Source organism: Hyperoodon ampullatus, assembly GCF_949752795.1.
Source record: "Hyperoodon ampullatus genome assembly, chromosome: 16".
Taxonomy (NCBI): Eukaryota; Metazoa; Chordata; class Mammalia; order Artiodactyla; family Ziphiidae; genus Hyperoodon; species Hyperoodon ampullatus.
In genome coordinates, this window is record NC_136929.1 from 53,708,965 (window position 1) to 53,729,337 (window position 20,373).

The 20,373-nt window shown below is 38.5% G+C and overlaps 1 protein-coding gene across 2 annotated transcripts in view; it reads left to right on the forward strand.

The window, feature by feature from the left end:
- The window catches only part of DGKH (diacylglycerol kinase eta), a gene marked incomplete at its 3' end in the record, with an annotated part of 172,954 nt that extends 152,975 nt beyond the window's left edge, over positions 1–19,979 (forward strand). For both annotated transcript variants that reach the window (XM_079722099.1, XM_079722100.1), the window contains exons 23-30: positions 1,952–2,065; positions 2,317–2,451; positions 3,621–3,784; positions 7,981–8,086; positions 9,096–9,188; positions 11,978–12,097; positions 13,284–13,392; positions 19,927–19,979. In XM_079722099.1, coding sequence (XP_079578225.1) covers positions 1,952–2,065; positions 2,317–2,451; positions 3,621–3,784; positions 7,981–8,086; positions 9,096–9,188; positions 11,978–12,097; positions 13,284–13,392; positions 19,927–19,979 — 894 coding nt within the window. The remainder of the gene's footprint in view (positions 1–1,951; positions 2,066–2,316; positions 2,452–3,620; positions 3,785–7,980; positions 8,087–9,095; positions 9,189–11,977; positions 12,098–13,283; positions 13,393–19,926) is intronic.
- Positions 19,980–20,373: the final 394 nt, after the last annotated feature.

Sequence of the window (20,373 nt, forward strand, 5' to 3'; positions counted from 1 at the left end):
TCTATACCTTTAATTTTCCAGATTTATGTTATTATTATTACTTTAATTTTTTAAAATGTCAAAGGACTCATTTGGCCATTGAGGTTTAGGGCTGTTTTTGTTGTTATACTTTCCTGTATTGAAAAAGAAAAAAACACAACCTAAGAAATGCATTTGTTCTAGGGACTTCCCTGGTGACGCAGTGGTTAAGAATCCGCCTGCTGGGGCTTCCCTGGTGGCGCAATGGTTGAGAGTCCGCCTGCCGATGCAGGGGACGCGGGTTCGTGCCCCGGTCTGGGAGGATCCCACATGCCGCGGAGCGGCTGGGCCCGTGAGCCATGGCCGCTGAGCCTGCGCATCCGGAGCCTGTGCTCCACAACGGGAGAGGCCGCGACAGTGGGAGGCCCGCATACCATAAAAAAAAAAAAAAAAAAAGAATCCGCCTGCTAATGCAGGGGACACGGGTTCGAGCCCTGGTATGGGACAGTCCCACATGCCTTAGAGCAACTAAGCCCGTGCGCCACAACTACTGAGGCCCGCGTGCTCTAGGGCCTGTGTGCTACAACTACTGAGCCTGCACGCTGCGACTACTGAAGCCTGCACGCCTGGAGCCCGTGCTTCGCAACAAGAGAAGACACCACGATGAGAAGCCTGCGCACCAAAAAAAAAAAAAAAGGAATGCATTTGTCCTAAAGATAATGAGAGAAGGCACGATTATGAAAGTATATATAACAATAAAAATGAGAAGTTTACCACGATCTTTGAATAGTCACATACACTGAATGATAAGCCCTTTGATTTGAAGCTCGTGTTGTAGTGGTTCCCACTGAACAGATTTCTCAGGGCTCTTAAATGTTAAATGTGCAGGCAGGGATTAAAGTATAAAATAAATTGGAAAGTATTTTTAATTTTCATAATGTAAATATATTCCAATCCTATTGGAGTATAAAAATTTAAATTAGCAACCAGTTATTTGTTAGCCTATCATCACTCTTAAATATTTTAAGGAGAAGAAATCAGTGAGATTAAGATAAATAAAGATAGGCAGACAGGATTCTGAGAGCTTCACATTCATAACTTAATACCCTCAATTTTTATCTAAATTTTATCAGTGAAGAAACTGACACAAAGTTCACACGGTTCATAAGTAGAAGAGACAGGGTTTAAAACCAGGCAGTCTGATAACAAAAAGTTCCCAAATTTGTGTCCTGATATTTTCAGTAAAAATTTTAATTATGATACTACTTTATACTGAATATTTTTTCAGAGGCATAATTATTTATGTTATAGTTAAAGAAGACGTAAAAGGAACAAAGTAATACAGCTGAAATTGAAAATTTTTAGGTTAAGTTGATTTTGTGAAAATGCATTTAACATCAAAGCAAAGTAAGCCTAGGTGTTTTCATCCTTTGAGATTTCTTTTCATGTACTCAAATGCGCTGAAAAGTTGTTGTAGATATAAAGCACATACGCACACTGCTAGTAACACCTTGAAAGATTTCCCTTAGAACATATCAAGTGAGCTGGATCATAATTTGCATGTTCATTAGCTTTAACTTTATGAAATCTGCATCACCTTTTGAAATTTTAAAGTTTCCTAAAATTGCATGCATCTTTGTATCAAGATATCTGAGTTAGTATGAACAGCTATTTAATACATCTTATATCAAGATTAATTATTTGGAAATATATTAGTTCATTGGTCCTACAAGTGCTTTATAAGAGGGGCATGAAGTATTTTATCTGTGTGGGTTTTAAAACATTTTTATTGTGTTTGTTTATTTTAAGCTATGTTCAGTGATTTTTTTTGTCCTTGGATTATCATTTCATAATAATATTTACTTACCTTTCTGCTCATGGTTTTTATAAGTTTTTAAAAATATGTCTGTTGCAGAGTTTACATTGCTTGAAGTGCCACTTCACCTAAACCTTAACTTTATCAATGGAAGTGTAATGTCGGTTTTTCTTTCAGATATTTGCTGCACCATCATTTGATGACAAGATCCTGGAAGTCGTTGCAATATTTGATAGCGTGCAAATGGCAGTTTCAAGGGTCATTAAACTGCAGCACCATCGAATAGCCCAGGTTGGTTTCTCTACTCAAACCTGACTTCACTATTTGGGCCACTGAGAAAGCTATTCCAAATGACTCCTACACTGTATATTCATCTGTAAAATAATGGACTTTCTTGTCATGTCAGTTGTTACCGTGTTATCCTAAGTGGAAAAGCATAACATTACATTCCACAGAAGGGATTAAAAGTCAAGTGTGAATACAAGACTGAGTGTCAGCTTCTCAGGATGATTTGTACTCTAAAATAACTTGTTTTATTTCAGTGCCGTACAGTAAAAATCACTATATTTGGTGATGAGGGAGTCCCAGTGCAGGTGGATGGCGAAGCATGGGTTCAGCCTCCAGGGATTATCAAAATTGTGCACAAAAACAGAGCTCAGATGCTCACAAGGGACAGGGTATGTAACAAAACACCATTCTTCTAAATTTTCCTTTAAAAAAATCTTAAATTGTTATGAAAAATAGAAATCAAGGGAAAAGATTTAAATTGTCTTTTAAGTCTGACATTTAGATCGTGTTTTAAATATGAACAAATATTTATTTAGTTCTTAAAATAATTAGCTTATTTTTTTAGGTTTAGAGAAAAATTGAGCCGAAACTACAGAGAATTCTCATTCCATTCCCAAATACCTCCTCACCTCCCTATTCCCCTATTATATTCACCTAGTATGTTCCCCTTAACATCTTGCTTTAGTGTGGTACCTTTGTTACAGCTGATGAGCCACTACTGATATATTATTATTAACTAAAGTAGTAGTTTACATTACTCTTTGTGTTCTACATTCTATAGCTTTTGACAAATGTACAATCACTTGTCCTCCACCTACCCATCCTCTCTTATCCCAACGTTGGCAACCCCATCTTTTTACTGTCTTTATAGTTTTTCCCTTTCCAAAATCTGTATTTTTTTTAATTATATTTTATTTTTGGCTGCGTTGGGTCTTTGTTGCTGTGCACGGGCTTTCTCTAGTTGCAGCGAGCGGGGACTACTCTTTGTTGTGGTGTGCAGGCTTCTCATTGTGGTGGCTTCTCTTGTTGCAGAGCACGGGCTCTAGGTGCTCTAGGCACACAGGCTTCAGTAGTTGCAGCGGGTGGGCTCAGTAGTTGCAGCACCTGGGCTTAGTTGCTCCATGGCATGTGGGATCTTCCTGGACCAGGGATCAAACCCCTGTCCCCTGCATTGGCAGGCGGATTCTTAACCACTGCACCACCAGGGAAGTCCCCAGAATATGTATTCTTAATTAAGGTCACACCCATAACAAATAAGGCTGCAATATCCATCCTGTCTGTTACGCATATAACAGTAAATATTGAAGCATAAATTGAAGCTGTCTTTTTTTAAACTTTTCAGTCATATAATCATCGTCATCAATTACTACTTTTTATTAGTTGCAATCCACTAGAAAACTTTAAAATATCTTTTTTGTACTTATGATAGATTTAATGAGGTGTTAGATTAGGGAAAACAATAGTAATTTCAAAGTCATTCATGTACTATCTAAATACACATTTATTTGGGCCTCGGAGCTCTGAACTAACAATTCATTGCAATATTGATTTTAAATAGGCCTTTGAAAGCACTCTGAAATCTTGGGAAGATAAGCAGAAGTGTGATTCTGGTAAACCAGTCCTTCGAACGCATTTGTACATCCAGCATGCAGTTGACCTGGCGACAGAAGAGGTGTCTCAGATGCAGCTGTGCTCACAGGCCGCAGAGGAACTCATCACCAGGTACCGAAGTCCTGTGAACCTTGGGGGCTGTGAGAATGCTGGTCTTGGCCAATTTTGGTTTTTGTATTTTTTCTTTTAATAAATTTATTTATTTTGTTTATTTATTTTTGGCTGCGTTGGGTCTTCGTTGCCACGCACGGGCTTTCTCTAGTTAGGGTGAGCAGGAGCTACTCTTCGTTGCGGTGCGCGGGCTTCTCATTGTGGTGGCTTCTCCTGTTGCGGAGCACAGGCTCTAGGTGCACGGGCTTCAGTAGTTGTGGCACACGGGCTTAGTTGCTCTGAGGCATGTGGGATCTTCCCGGACCAGGGCTCAAACCCGTGTCCCCTGCATTGGCAGGTGGATTCTTCACCACTGCACCACCAGGAAAGCCTGGTTTTTGTAGTTTTAATACATCATTGCAGTTGTTTGGGGTATCTAGAAGGGATGCCTTTACCCTCCTTCTTCATTTGCTGCCTCATTTATGCCTTAGTAGTCACTGGTTTTTTTTCATCAGCTCCCCTCCAACACACACATGCACAGACCTGTGTTCTCCACAGGTCAGATCTCTGACTACCTGAAACATGATGGAGAACTCGCCTAATGAACCCTGTTGTTATTTATATATATTATATATAACCCTTCCATTATTATTTCCCCAGTTTACACATAATCTTTACACTATACTGCTCACTTATATGGTGCCTCATAATTATTAAGTGTTTATGGGAGGTAGAAGGAAATGCAAACATTAACCATGCAAAAAAACCCCAAAAAAGTCAGGGGGTGGACATGGGAAGAGTCCAAGAATCAGTTTCCCGCAGACGTATCACAGAGTTTGTGAGACCACAGAAATTAATTTTAGGAGACAGAAAGAGAAGATAAAAATAATAAGTTCTGTGAATGCAAAACAGATAAAAATCACTATGATCAGGGGCAGACTACGGGGGAGGAGGGATGGTGGGCAAGTTTCTTATCTCCTCCTCACCTAAATCTTATCAACCAAATGGGGATACAAGCTGCCTGACCGGGTCGCTGTGAAGGTTAAGTGAGACCCACCATGTGAAGTGCTTATGAGCACAGCATGTGTGGTGTATTCAGTGTTCTGAGCATGCTCACTCTTATATTTTTCCCACACCTTCACCTGGTCACTGATCAAAATGTTGAAATAGAAAAGAAGGAAAGGGGCTTCCCTGGTGGCGCAGTGGTTAAGAACCCGCCTGCCGATGCAGGGGACACAGGTTCGAGCTCTGGTCCAGGAAGATCCCACATGCCACGGAGCAACTAAGTCCATGAGCCACAACTACTGAGCCCACGTGCCACACCTACTGAGCCCACGTGCCACACCTATTGAAGCCGTCATGCCTAGAGCCCATGCTCTGCAACAAGAGAAGCCACCACAATGAGAAGCCCACGCACCGCAATGAAGAGTAGCCCCTGCTCGCCACAACTAGAGAAAGCCCACACGCAGCAATGAAGACCCAATGCAGCCATAAATAAATAAATAAATAAATAAATAAATTTAAGAAAGGAAAAAAAGTGAAGGTTGACCAGATTTGCTTTTGGTCTACCTAGTTTGATTGCCCATCTCTCTTTATAAATTTTGCAAATGATGAAAATAAGGCTCACTCATTAATTTTCACAATGTATTCATTCAATAGTCAACAAATAATTTTGAGCCTCTTCTGCGTGCCAACCCTCATATTAGGCGCTGGGATGCCACGATGACTGCAGTCCCTCTTCGTAATTTGCTGGCAGAGTAGTAGGAGGGAGACGTGTGGCCAAAGATCTGTCACAGGTCACACAGTGGGCACTGTGGATGCACAGAGGAGGCCAGAGGCAGTGAGGGAGGCCTGCCTGGAGGAAGTGACTTCTCAGCCTAGTCTTGAAAGAAGAATAAGAGAAGGAGTCATCTAAGAATGGGAGCCAGCCTGGGTAATAAAACCCAGAGGAGTGTGAGTGCATGATACTTTTAGGAAATCTCAGGGTGTTTGGAGTGACTGAAATGTTAACGTGGTATATTTGAGAATGTGGGAAATGTGGACAGAGAGGTGAGAGGCAGTGTGGGGGGGCAGATCTTTATCAGGATGTTTCTGGAAGCAATGTGAAGCACTGTCCACAGAACAGCAAAGCTGGGGCAAGGGTGAACACTGTCAGAACGGTCCTGTTAGGAAACAATGGACTGAGGCAGTAGAGATGGGAAGGAGAAGGATTTAAGATAGGTTAGGGTCTAAAGTTGGTACCCAGACATGTTCAGGATGATCCTAAGGTTTCTAGTGAATGGCTGGTTAGACTAAGGTGCCTTTGACGAAGCCATAGTATTCAGGAAGAGGAACAGATTTTGAGAGGGAAAATGATGGGTTCCATATTGGACTTACAGAATTTCAGTTACATTAGAAATACCTAGGAGGAGATTCAGTGAGCAGTTGAAAATGTTAATCTGAAGTTGATTTACAACTTTCTTTTTCCTTGAAAATTAGAATAACACTTATCTATCTCTGTTCTTCTTATTAATAACCTCTTCTTCGTGATTTCTCAAGGTTATTGGTAAGGATGCTTAGGTGACATTTGCAAGTTCCTTTGTGCCTTGGATGTCAACGTATGAGCCTGAAGAATTAAACTCTTGATTCAGCCATGTGGGGCTTCTCTCTCTTCTTTTGTTCTTCCCTTTCAAGATTGAAGATCATTTTCCTTGAAGACGTTAGAAGCAAAAGGATTAGGATAGTCTTACCTTCTTTTCACCTGCAAAGCTTACATCATTTTCTAGCAATCAGTACAACTTCTCCTCCTTTTTATTTTTTCTGGCTGCGTCAGGTCTTAGTTGCAGCGCACGGGCTCTTCATTGTGGTGCTTAGGCTTCTCTCTAGTTGTGGCATGCGGGTTTTTTTTTTTCTCTCTCTAGTTGTGGCGCATGGGCTCTGTAGTTTGCAGCACATGGGCTCTCTCGTTGAGGCTCCCGAGCTCAGTAGTTGTGGCACGCGGGCTTAGTTGCCCCGTGGCATGTGGGATCTTAGTTCCCCAGCCAGGGATCGAAACTGCGTCCCCTGCATTGGGAGGCGGTTGCTTTACCATTGCACCACCTGGAAGTCCCTCTCCTCCTTTTTCTTCTTGGCCTCATTGCCTCCAGAATCGTGTCATTCTAGGACTGTTCTTGAAGGTTTATATTCCAAAGGACAGTGGCACTACAGGCTTTGGCGTTGGATAGACGTAGATTCAAATCCTGGCTCTGTCACTGTATGTGATTTAGTATGTGATTTAGTATCACATACTAAATCTTTCTGAGCCTCAATGTCTTCATCTACAAAGTGGAGAAAGGTAACCACAGCTACGTTTTAGGTTGTGAATATTAAATTAGATAATGAATATAAAGCACTTAGCATATAGAAGATATATGTGGCAATGTTTTTCCCCAAATCTGTTGTATTTGTGCCTGGTTGAAGTTTCAGTGAATAAAAGATGTGTCTATGCTCTACATTTGGGACCCCTCTCAACTTTACAGTGATACAGAAAAATGAAATGTTACTATGCCCTGTTCTTCCAAATAACACCTCAATATGCTTATCTCTGATTCTAGGTCTAACTTTTTTTATATAAAAGATTTGGGGTTAGTATTTTTTGTTGCAATAGGGTTTGAATTTTGTAAATCTACCCCATGCCATGCATAATCGAGCACTTACTAAATAAATTTCCTTTCATGACCTTTTTTTTTTTTTTTTTTTTTTTTTTGCGGTACGCGGGCCTCTCACTGTTGTGGCCTCTCCCGTTGCGGAGCACAGGCTCCGGACGGGCAGGCTCAGCGGCCATGGCTCACGGGCCCAGCCGCTCCGCGGCATGTGGGATCTTCCCGGACCGGGGCACGAACCCATGTCGCCTGCATCGGCAGGCGGACTCTAAACCACTGCGCCCCCAGGGAAGCCCCATGACCTTTTTTTTTAAACTTGTTTTATTCTACTACTTCAGAAAACTCAGCAGTGCTCAGAGAAGTTGTCTGTTCATTTGCCTCGGTTTTTTTTTTTTTTTTGGCGGTACATGGGCCTCTCCCGTTGCGGAGCACAGGCTCCAGACGCGCAGGCTCAGCGGCCATGGCTCACGAGCCCAGCCGCTCTGCGGCATGTGGGATCCTCCCGGACCGGGACACGAACCCGCGTCCCCTGCATCGGCAGGCAGACTCTCAACCTGCGCCACCAGCGAAACCCATTTGCCTCGTTTTTGCTTTCAGGATTTGTGATGCAGCCACCATCCACTGTCTTTTGGAGCAAGAGCTGGCGCACGCAGTGAATGCATGCTCCCACGCACTGAACAAAGCCAACCCACGCTTCCCAGAGGTGAGGAGCCAATGGTAAATGCCCATTCCACAGATTTTTTTGGTGTTACACATATAGCTTGATACTACAAAATGTGCCACATCCTTTGAAAGAACATCATACTAGTCTATATGCGTCTCAGCCAGAAGCTTATCATTCACTTGTGGCCAGGTTTTTCTTTATTTTCCTTTTCTGCTGTGTTTCCATTCCTGCTCTTTAATTTGCTTCTTTTTTTTCTATTTCACTTTCAATCACTTGTCACCTTCCCATCTTCCTTGTGCTCCTTCTCTTTTTAAGTACTACCATTCCTCTTTTTTACCTTCTCCAGTGCACCTTTATATAGGGCAAGCCTAGATATCATGCATTTAACTAGAGCTGTTCGTTCATTTTTGAAGTGGTCCACTGAAATTATTCTCCATTTTGTTTTACTAAATCAGTAAATTTAGTTAATTTTCTAATGTAGAAGTTAATAATAGAGTGGATAGAATATATAAATGTGATGAAATGTGACGTATGGCATAGAGAAAACTGGTAACATTATTTTTACCCTTTCAATTATTCAGTTGATTTACCTAAGTTATTATACAAATAAGTGTTAGTCCTCAAGATTATTAAAGTCTAAAAATCAATCTGGTTGGAACTATGGAGAGTGAAACTCAATGGATAGAATTAATTATGATCAGATAATGTCCCTTTTAAGACATAATTTTCTTTGACTTAATTCTTGTGGGAATATGTGTCTGTTGTCGCCAGCATATACATGTTTGTGTGTAGGAGATGTGGTCCTGAGTGTATTCACTATAGTCAGTGCATTCTTTTGGCTCTGTGCTCACAGAATTAGAAGAGGTAATCATGCTAACAAATGTGAGTGTGAAATTTTGCAATTACAATAGAATTTTGGTAGACTTTTAAAAATATTTGCGATGTGAATTTAAATTGGAAGAGTAAAATGTAAAGTACTCGCTGATGATTGAATCCCAATTTAATACAGAACTACTTGTCTTTGATGTTTTTGTTTTTTTTTTCCTAGAGTCTTACGAGAGACACTGCCACTGAAATAGCCATCAATGTGAAGGCCCTATATAATGAAACAGAGTCTTTACTAGTTGGCAGGGTTCCTTTGGTAAGGAAAAGAAATGATGGATAACATCAGAATGATGATAAATGTATGGTTCTTGCCTTCATTAGGGAGCATGCATTCATCAGATTCTAATGCACAAGCAGCCTCTGGCCTCCATCCCTAGAGCTTCCTTTTTACCTAGCTTTTGCCTTCAAGAAAATTTATGGCTACATCTGGGAGTTACACTTTAGGCTAACAGAAGTAGAGATTTCCTCTCATCGTGTTTTTTTTTTTTTTTTTTTTTTAGTAGATCCTTATTGGAGTATAATTGCTTCACAATACTGTGTTAGTTTCTGTTGTACACCAAAGTGAATCAGCCATATGCATACATATGTTCCCCCAGTCAGCTTTGAGAATCTTGAGCTTTACAGAGAGTGGTAGACATTCCCTAGGGACTCATTAACCCTTCAATGCAGAAAAGTAGAGGAAGTCATGAGTTGTGTTCCTGGAATTAACATTTGAAATATGATTGTTATTTTCTAGATTTGCTTAGATGATGCTTTCTAGATTCCGTGTTTCAAAAACTAAATTTCAGGAACTAGACCTATTCGTAGGTTAACTCAAGATTGGTGTTGGAAATCAAGTTGCAGCCAAGTCTGAATCAGACCACAGTCCATGGACCTCAGGCCTAAGTGCTAGGAATCCATAGATTTTCTGTCTGGTTTGCCCACAGTCCTTTACTTATCAGCCTTTCTTCCCTCACCCTTGAAATGTTCTAGCACGTTGGGTCTTTTCGCCACCTAGCGTTCCATTGTAGGTTATTCACACATGCTGTTGTAACTGTAGAAGGCCTGAAACATTAGCTATTGTTTTCTTCCTTGTAACAATTTTGATTAATTGATAGGTGATGATCTTAAAACATTTCTCTTTACTGTAATTTTATCTCTTTGTTGGGAAAATTTATACATCTAAATAAAAGTGAGAATAAAAGTCATAGTATCTGGCACAGTGGAAGAATGGGAGGTGTGTTCCATAACCTAGCCAACTGTAAGTGATTGGTTGTAATATCTGCTTGACTGGAGTCCAGAGTAAAATGTATCACCCCTGGAGCATCCTTTGCTCTGAGAAGAGAAGCTTAAAGGCTGCATGAAGTCCATTGGTTTTACCCACCTCTGAGGGAAACTCAAGTATAATTCCTTGGGGCCAGAGGTGGCTGCCTCTGCTATGGTCATGAAGAGAAATTTTTAGGAAGAAACATTGAATATCTCTTCTGATAAAACCAATGGGAAAATCTTCTTGGCTATTCTTGGCACTTCTATTATTAACCTGAATTCTTCTTGCTGCTCTTCTAAAATTAGTCCTATAGGAAAGCCGGTGAGCTGTGACCTTGGTCCCAATTATTGGATGAAGGACATGTATTTTTTTGTGTTATTTGAAATACATTTAAGATCATTTCTGATTGACGAGAACTAAAAGCAAAACTTATTCTGTATTTTAGCTCTCTACACTGAAAGTACCCATTAAATGTTATTTGGTTAATATTAATCCATTATATTATGTTAATATATAAGGATTCCCCTCCACTTTTAATTCTTCTGTCATTGTCAAATATGGATGTTTGGTTTGAAATGTATACCAGTGAATTTTTTTAAATATTTGGCAATATTGATATCAAAATAGTCAGTCATGTTTGAGAACAACTAAGTTATATTCTTCATTTTGCTTGTAGAATGAATATGCAATAACCATTTTATCAATTTTGTAAGACATATATTCTTAGACTTAAAGGAAAGTGGTAAATTTTATTTGACCTGGTGGAGAAACTCCATAATTTTATTAACTTCTAGAAATGCTAGATCCCTTGAATAACAGAGGGGAAAAAATAATGTCCCTAATAAATAACAGTAATAGTCTCTCTGAACTTTCAGCTTAAAATTCTGTGAACCTATATGTAGGTACTCTACAATTTTAAAGTAGTTTATAAAAGTATTGATTAGCTGGAAGAGATCTTAGAAAGTGTGTAGTCTCTTTCTACTATTTGAGAAGGAAACTAAGACCCCTGAAATCAATTCATCTTCCCTTGGTTGCATAGTTAGTAAAAAGGCCAAGACTAGAATTCAGTCACCTCCCTTTAAATTCTGCACCTAACAGTGTTTGTTTCACCTTTATTCATTTACTGAATTTGTAAGTGACTTTTAATAACTGCTTCAAATGGGTGGATAATAGGTGACCAGTTAAATTCTCTTTAAAGTTTGCTAGCCCTCTTCCAGGTTACAAGCCATTTAGCTTTTTGCTTTGCCCTGATTTGTACAACAACTTTTTGTCGCAAATTTTTCTGAAATCCATGGGTCTTTCTTTAACCTGTTATTTTAATTATCCAGAGGATTTTTGTGCCAGGCAGTTCTTATTATATGACATATTTTTGACCAATTTAAAATATTATTATTTGTTCACACAGTGACCTGTGTAAATCAGAATGATTTTTGCCACAAAGAAGTAGGATAATGAGATTACTCCCTAGTGCAAGCCGGCAGAATGGGTGGATGGATGCATGGATAGGAAGGGAGGAGGGTTGGATTTACATAGAAAAAACATCACCATAAGTAATAGTTTTCTCTGTGAAATTATATCATCTTTGGGAAGTAAGGAATAAATCTATTCAGATTTGCTTAAATGAACTCAGTATAAAATAATTTGTTCTTTTTTCCATATTCTTTTTTATTAAAACCAACAACAATCTAGCCTCGTCTGATAAGAGATGAGGATGTTCAGTGTCAGTAAAATAATTTATTCTATTTGAGGTTGGTCACTGAGGCTTGTTTTATTTTGTTTTTAATCTGCTGGTCAAATAGCAGTTGGAATCTCCACATGAAGAGCGGGTATCCAATGCCTTGCATTCCGTGGAGGTGGAGCTACAGAAATTAACAGAGATCCCTTGGCTTTATTATATCTTACACCCAAATGAGGATGAGGTATGTAAAATTTTCCTGTTTCTTTATAAATGTGTACGCTTTGTGACAATAGAATTTGAATGCATCCTTTGAAAAAGAGATGTTCAGGGGAAAATACATTTTGAATTTAGTCGTCCTCCCTTATCTGCAGGAAGTACGTTCCAATACCCCCAGTGGACACCTGAAACCTCAGAGGAGTACTGAACCCTATATATACTATGTTTTTCCCTATACATACATATCTAAGATAAAGTTTAATTTATAAATTAGGCACAGTAAGAGATGAACAACAATAACGAATAATAAAATAGAGCAATTATAACAATATACTGTAATAAAAGTTATGTGAATGTGGTCTCTCTCTCTCTTAAAATATCTTATTGTACAAATGTAATGCCTTTTCCATATCAGCCAAGCACTTCTCATGAACTGTGGCTATAACCTTTGCAGTTTGAGATGCAACAGCAAAACTAGCATGAATTTCTTTTTCCTTCTTCACAATTTCACAGACAGAAGATTCGTTCTTACTGTAGGTCTTAGCAAGCTCAGCATACAATTTTTCTCTTTCCTTATTAAGTCGAGAACTTTCAGCTTTTCATTAAAGGAAGCAATTTTACAGCTTCTCTTTGGCATATCTGAATTGCCAGCATCACTACTCTTGTGCCTCGGGGCCCTTATTAAGTAAAATAAGTGTGACTGGAACACAAGCACTGTGCTACCACAACAGTTGATCTGATAACTCAGATGGCTACTAAGTGACCATCAGATGGGATACGCCGGACAAAGGGATAATTCACATCCCACATGGGATAGATCAGGATGGCTCATGATTTCATCATACTACTCAGAACAGTGCACAACTTAAAATTTATGAATTGTTTATTTCTGGAATTTTCCATGTAGTATTTTCAGCCCGTGGTTGACCGCAGGCAACAGAAACTGTGGAAGGGGAAACCACAGGTCAGGGGAGACTACTTTCAAATGCACTTTTCTTGAACAAACGAGAAAAAGCTTTTATGTGAACAAAGGCATCTTATGGGAATCAGTACCTTTTCAGGAGTACGTAACATCATGAACTTTGGGGGAAGAAGTTATCACTTCAACCATATTTTGTGTGGATAACTTACATCTATGTTATCTGTGCTATCAGTGGGTTTTTCTTCTCTTAATATCCTGAGAAAATTCTCTTCTTGTTCGACTCGAACAGGAGCCCCCCATGGATTGCACCAAGAGAAACAGCAGAAGCACAGTATTTCGTATTGTGCCCAAATTCAAAAAGGAAAAGGTTCAGAAGCAGAAGACAAGTTCACAGGCTGGTAGGTGATCCATTATATAACATTATGAAAAAAATAACATTATGAAAGTATAACATTATGAAAAAAATAACGTATTGAGGTGATATCACTGAGGGGATGAAAGTGATCTGAGACTAGAGAGTGGTGATTATTGCACCATGTTATGAATCTACTAAATACCACTGAATTGTACACCATAAAATGGTTAAAATGGTGAATTTCATTTTATGTTCACTTTACCATAATAAAAAAATCATATCACACCTAAAATAAATCCAAATATGAGTAGGAGTCTGTAGTCATGCAGTTAACAGGTCTACAAGGTGGTTGCTGATTTGCTTCTACTTTGCTGGGTGAATGTCAGCATGTCTGTTAGATGGGTCTTCGTCTTGCTCAACAATAATTCAAGGCTTGTAATTCGTTTTCCTTCTTCAATGTGCAAAATCTATATCATTTTGATAAATGGAACGTAGAAACTTTCGTTTACTCCTTTAACTTGCTAGATATATTTTCCACCTCAAGTTATATATTCTCTTCCTTCTCTTTTAAGGACTTACGATGCCATTTCAGCCCCTCAGTAATGACAGTCCACTGTGACACTTGTATTCTCAAGCAAAGATTAAACTCTCTCTTGGGTATTCTTTCAAGTTCCCTTTCCACCTTTCCTTAGAGATTAAATTTAATGCTGTACTACTGCTAAAGACCTTCAAGTTCTGTGTATATGATGGTAGGTGCCTTTCATAATCAAATCATTTTATAACTCTTCTGAGTTAGCCATCTCATTTTGAAAAGTGATATATAACCTTATTTTTGACAATCGTAAAGCAGCTGTTGAAGGGCATTTTAAAACCAAATGTGGCAAACAAGGAGACTTTTATTAAGCTAATCAATGTTGGGTAAAATGTATAAAAGAGTGATTGTACATACTGTAAAATAACAACCCAACTAATCTTAGAAAGTGGTGTTGACAGTTTTTAGATGACATTAAATTGATTTAACAATACATTTATTGCTATAATTATCAATTATGGCAATCATCAAAACCAATAAAGGCAGTACTTGAAGTCAGCAAGACCTGAAGCAGAAATCTGTGTAAAATTGTACCCTGTGTCAGATTTTAAATTTTAATTAGCATTTGTAGCTAATTAAACTATAATAAGTTTCATATATGGTCCTTAAGGAAATCATCAGAGCTTATTTAGACCTTGTACTACTGATCCTAATCATGAGAAATACATTTTTTATACATACTGTGCAGTTTGCATGGCTTTGAGGAAATTGAGCTAAAGAGAAAGGCACAGGTGCGCAGCAGTGAATGTCTTTGTAGAGTCAGCTCCTTGTGTTGATTGATAGTCTGAAACTTGCATGGGAAAAAGTGGAATTGTAGTTTTGTGGAGACAATACCTTGAACCTTTCCCTTTGCTAGCACTGCCGCTGTACTCTGTTTCGCATCTTCTTTGGCCAACCTGTGCTTTGTAATGAATTGAGCATGTAGAAATTAAGGGGGTTTTGCTCTTAACTTTGGTAGTTCAGAAATGGGGCACAGAGGAAGTTGCTGCTTGGCTGGATCTGCTCAATTTGGGAGAGTACAAAGAAATCTTCATCCGTCATGACATCAGAGGGGCTGAACTCTTGCATCTGGAAAGGCGAGATCTTAAGGTATTTCCTTTGTGCTACTCTTCTGCTCTTAAAATTTTTCTTGCAAAACACTCCTTTCTCCTGTGCTGTTCTGTTCTGTGCTTATAGCTTGGCTTATGTTATGCAAACGTGCAGTAATCTAATATGCATTGTCCTGTGGTCTGAGTTCCTGGTAGGCTTTTGAAACAAGAATGTCAGCAATACTTTTCTGTCAAAATCATTGTCTGACTGTTATAGCTAAAGCTTAGCATGAACTTAGTAGGTTTTCTCTGCATCCATTGGTATGGCTGTTCCTGTGCTAATATTTCCAAATGGATCATATTTCCATCAGCTCATTTTTTTGGATCAACCTGAAAGGTGATATTTGTTGCTGAAAATATCTAATAAAAGGTTAACAACTAAAAATTAATTCAAAATACCAATAATAAAGCCTTTCTAATATATGGAACTAGATGAGAGACTTACAGCAGTGGCTACTTAGAATCCTGTGATTTGGTTGTGTTTCAAAATTGAGCTTTCAGCTGTCACATGAACAACTAGACAAATTCGAATTTCCTTTCCACAACTTATTATTAAAATTGTATTCTTCTCAAAAATAAATTTATTATTTTCTTTAGTAAATGAAGTAAAAATTATGCCTTGTTTTTGCTAGAAGGCAGCCCAAAGCCTATTTGCCTTTTATGACAGGGAATGAAAAGTATAAATTCATGGTCTGCAAGCAATTCCCTTTTATTCTTTGGGTGGAGACTCAACCATAGAAATGGCCAAAGAAGCATATTCTGTCCCAGGGTTAGAAGTAGGATTTTGTAATGTTATATTTTCTTACCCCACGCTGCCATTTAAAAATTCCAAGATTGATCCATAAGCAAGTGACAAAGCCTTCAACATCTGTTGGATTGATTCCTTTCCTGTAGACCAGGTTCTGAAATGCGTAGAATTATGAGACAGTAAATTCCTAATAAATTCATGAACAGTTGTGCCTTTATCTACAAACACGTTAGTAGAGATCTTTATCTACAACCACGTTAGTAGAGACCTTTGACCCCATGATGGGTAACCTAAAGTATAGATTTTTATAAAGCAGTCATAAAGATTTAGCACATCAAAAGTAGACACCACTTATACCTAAACATTTTTAGCCATAATAATAATAAAATAATAGATTAACCAATTATCTTAGTTGAGTCCCAAATCTGCAACATAGCAAAATATATAGTGTTACAGTTCATAAAGTAAAAATTGACTTCAACACTTAAATACGCCAAAAAATAAATGTAGAGGATCATTACATGCAGCATATTTGTGTAGCTTCTGATATCCTTGGCAGGCAGCAATATTTATTGAATAGCTACTGATTAATATATTATGCCAGCTTCTCTAGGTGGCATCTGCCCTTTAGAAGCTTGCATTCCATTTGCCATGAATAATCATATGTTCAAGGAAAAGACTGTGTGTGTATATAAATAGATATGTATATGTTACCTATATGTATATACAAACATATATAAACATACACACACAGTGAGTGAAGCAGTTATTTGCAGAATGAAAAAGCAAAGCTCACACAGAGAAGTCAAAGTTAGACTGATAGGACCTGGCTGGAAAAAAAATAAGAGTACAAAGGGAGCTGCTGATTAAGAGTTATGTTAGTAAAATTTCTATTTAGTTTTTCATGAGACTTTTTTGTTGTTTTTATTTTTTATGCAAATTACATTCTTTCCCTTAAAACTTTTCTTTTAGAAGTTTTATTGACATAGTCCATTTTAACTCTTTTGGTTCTAAAACAGGGTGTGGGGCAATGGGAAAGGAAAGTAATTTTACAGAAAGAGCCTTCAGTGGAACAAAACCGAGCTAGAGAACGAGCTGTCCTCGTACTCTGTGGTTATAGCTGTAAGGGGGAGCAGACCCTTCAGAGGAAAAGTCTCTTAATGTTGGTGAAGGGTTACCTACTCCCTAGGTAATCTCGTCCATTCCCATTGCTTTGAATACTGTCTATGAATATATCAGTGGTTCACAAAGTTGTGACTTCATTTGTAAACTTCAGGATTATATCACCAACTCTACTTGCTACTTGGCCATCACACAGGATGTCAATCTTAACGTGTCCACACGAGACTTCTACTCTCCTGTACTACTCCCATTCTGCCTCTTCTCCAGTGCTTTACATCTTAGCAACTCAGGGGTGTGAGCTAGAGAAACCCAAGGTCATGTTTAGCACCTTCCTCTTCCTTATCGTTTCCCCCCTAACTCATTGAACCCATCACATAGTTTGACTTTAATCTCCATACATTTCTCTTTCTCCTTTCCACAGTCCTTCCTCTTGCCTGTGTAAGGTCAGTAGCTTCCTACTGACCTCTTCCTACTGACCCTCTCTCATCCATTATCCACATTGCACAGTGACATTTTAACATCAGGTGTATCACTTTTCTGCTTAAAACCTTTTAGTGGCTTCCCATTTCAGTTAGAATAAAGACTCGCATCTATGGGAGGCCTACAAGGTCTGCCTATATAGTCAACCTGCTATGGAATACTGGCCCTTGCTGGGCTATACCCTTCCACCCTGGCCCTATTTCATTTGTTTAAAAATACTGACCTCTCTCACCTTAAGGGTGTATCCTACTGTGGTATGCTTCTCCCCCTCCCCGTCACCTGGCTAACTCTGCCCAGATCTTGGCTCAGGTGTTCCTTCCTTATCATCAAAACAGCTAGAGATAGCAATGTGACAGTCTAAAGGTGGGAAAGGGGAAATATTGCTAATGTGTTTTAACAGATAAATAAACTGATTGCATTATTTTACCTCCTAGAAGGCAGTAGGAAAAAGTGAGGGATAACAAAGAAAATGGTAAAGACACAGGGGTTTTGTTTGGTTGTTTTTTTGTTTTCTCCATTTGGAAAGTTGTATATGTGTGCGTAGAAGGATAACAATATCTACAAAGCATGCCTCTGCAAAGTTAAAGCTATTCATCCAAAGAAAGAAAAAGTCAACACTAAAGAATATGATAAAAATAAATATATAACAAACATCATGGCATAACTTTATCACAGCCTAACTCCTAGAAGATGTGAACGTATTGAACTCAAACTGAAGAAAATATAGCTAAGAAGTTAGTGTGACTCTAGGGAAAACATTCATCTCGAGACACCAAAATAATAATTCTGGGTAGAGTCTGCATCTCTCAAAGAAGTTTTTTGTTTTGTTTTGTTTTGTTTTGTTTGTGGTACACGGGCCTCTCACTGTTGTGGCCTCTCACGTTGCGGAGCACAGGCTCTGGACGCGCAGGCTCAGTGGCCATGGCTCACGGGCCCAGCCGCTCCGCGGCATGTGGGAACTTCCCAGACCGGGGCACGAACTCATGTCCCCTGCATCGGCAGGCGGACTCTCAACCACTGCGCCACCAGGGAAGCCCTCAAAGAAGTTTTTATTCTTGAGAATACAGTGTGCACGTGGCCTAAAATAAAATATTTAATATTAAATATATTTCTTAATCAGATAACTATGTTATCACAAAGTATAAAGAATATTAAAATATTCCACTCAAATCAAAGAATCTAAATGCCTCTGTAAATGCTTCTACATTTCTATCTTCCTGTAGGGTTTGGCCTTGCTTTTAAGTTTGCTGTTTTAGCACACACTCAGGAAATGTATAGTTGCCTTAAGACTCAGTGCGGATGACCTGGTATCATATGAGCAAATATTTTTCAGGGTCAGTTAAATATTGTAAAAATGTTACCCTGAAATTATCTCAAGCTCAAAAACAGCACTGGCTGTGGAAGGAGTATTTTCCAGAAGGATTCAGAATCATCAGTAGCATTGCTGCTATAGAATTCAAGGAGATCATAAACTATATGGGAGAGAGAGAGCGCGCGCATGTGTGTGTGTGTATCTTCTCAGACAAATAATCTTGTGGTACCTTATATTTTCTAGGCTGCTTTGAAAGTCATCTTTTTCCTAATTTTCAAATATTTCACACTCTTTGTTTTGTGAAGAAGTTATTTGACTTCACACAAATTGATTATGCCCATTACGCTTAAAGAAGCTATAGGGAGGCCTTCACCATCTCTTAGTTTTTCAGACAGCGAATACTATGGCTATCTTGGATGGGTCTCATTTATCACTGCAACAAGTATTTGTTTTCCAAGCTCCTGCTCTGTGCTGCACACTCTGCAATCACCATTCATTTCTGAAAACTAAATATTGGCTTCTTGGTTCTTTTTTAGGAAGATAGTCCTTTAAGAAACAAGAATTCTGAGGGGAAGGAGTCAAAAGTGTTTTGAGGAAAAGCATCAACCCACAGATACATACCAATGTTTATGTATTGTTTATACTTATACATTACAAAGTATAAGGAATATTTAAATATTTCACTCAAATCAAAGGCTCTAAATGCAAGTTCAAATGCATTTGAATTCCACATTTAGGTCATGGGCACTGGAGTCTTCCTTGAGGATCAGGCCTCACTTGTAAGTTTAATATTTTAGCAAGAAAATGTATAGTTGTTTTAAGACTAATTGTGGATACCCTGGTGTCACATGTCACTTCTTTCAGAGATCACAAAAGGACCTGTGTTTTATAAAACAAAAAAAGAAGAAGAAGGAAAAAAGAGGAAGTAATTTTGACTCTTAAAGAATTGCCCTTGTGTATAACTTATGAGAATGTTACATTTAACAGTTTGTGTAAGATGTGATTTTTTACTGGTTGGTAATTTTTTAATGTCAGGGTTTTTTTGGTTTTATAAACTTACTTTTCTAACTTTTACTTCCTAAATCATTGAATGTAAACTAAAATGAATGAGCTGAAAGCTAACTGTGTTATTAGCTAGTTAAATATTTAATCCTCAGTTTTTCTCTTGTCAGTAAACTTCTTCCTCTTTCTTTTTTCTTTCTTTCTACCTCTTTTTCCTTTTTTTTTATTTTTAGGACCTGGGGATACTGAAAGTGGGTCATATGAAGCGAATTCTCCAGGGAATTAAAGAGCTTGGAAGGAGCACACCCCCAGTCTGAGGTGTAATCATATTGGTGCTATTCCTTGGAAGGAAAGTAATTGCTACTTAATACAAAGTCCTTGGGAGCCATTGGCTGTTCTTGTAGTTTTCTGCCTAGATAAGTAAGCACCACTGAGGCACCTCTATGGCTTGATATGGGTGAAAATTTTGATTTGAGGTATTAGAAAATATTTTGTGCCAAAAAATTACATTCCACAAAGCCATTTTCTTATTGTGCAAACCTGACACATTCAAATATGCTCATATTAGTAAAAAGGTGGGAGGAATCTGAGACAATTGCATTGTCCAAAAGGTAGAATTGCACAGTGTTTACTGTCCTTTAACCTGGTCAGATGGAATGTTCTTACCATGCAACCACATA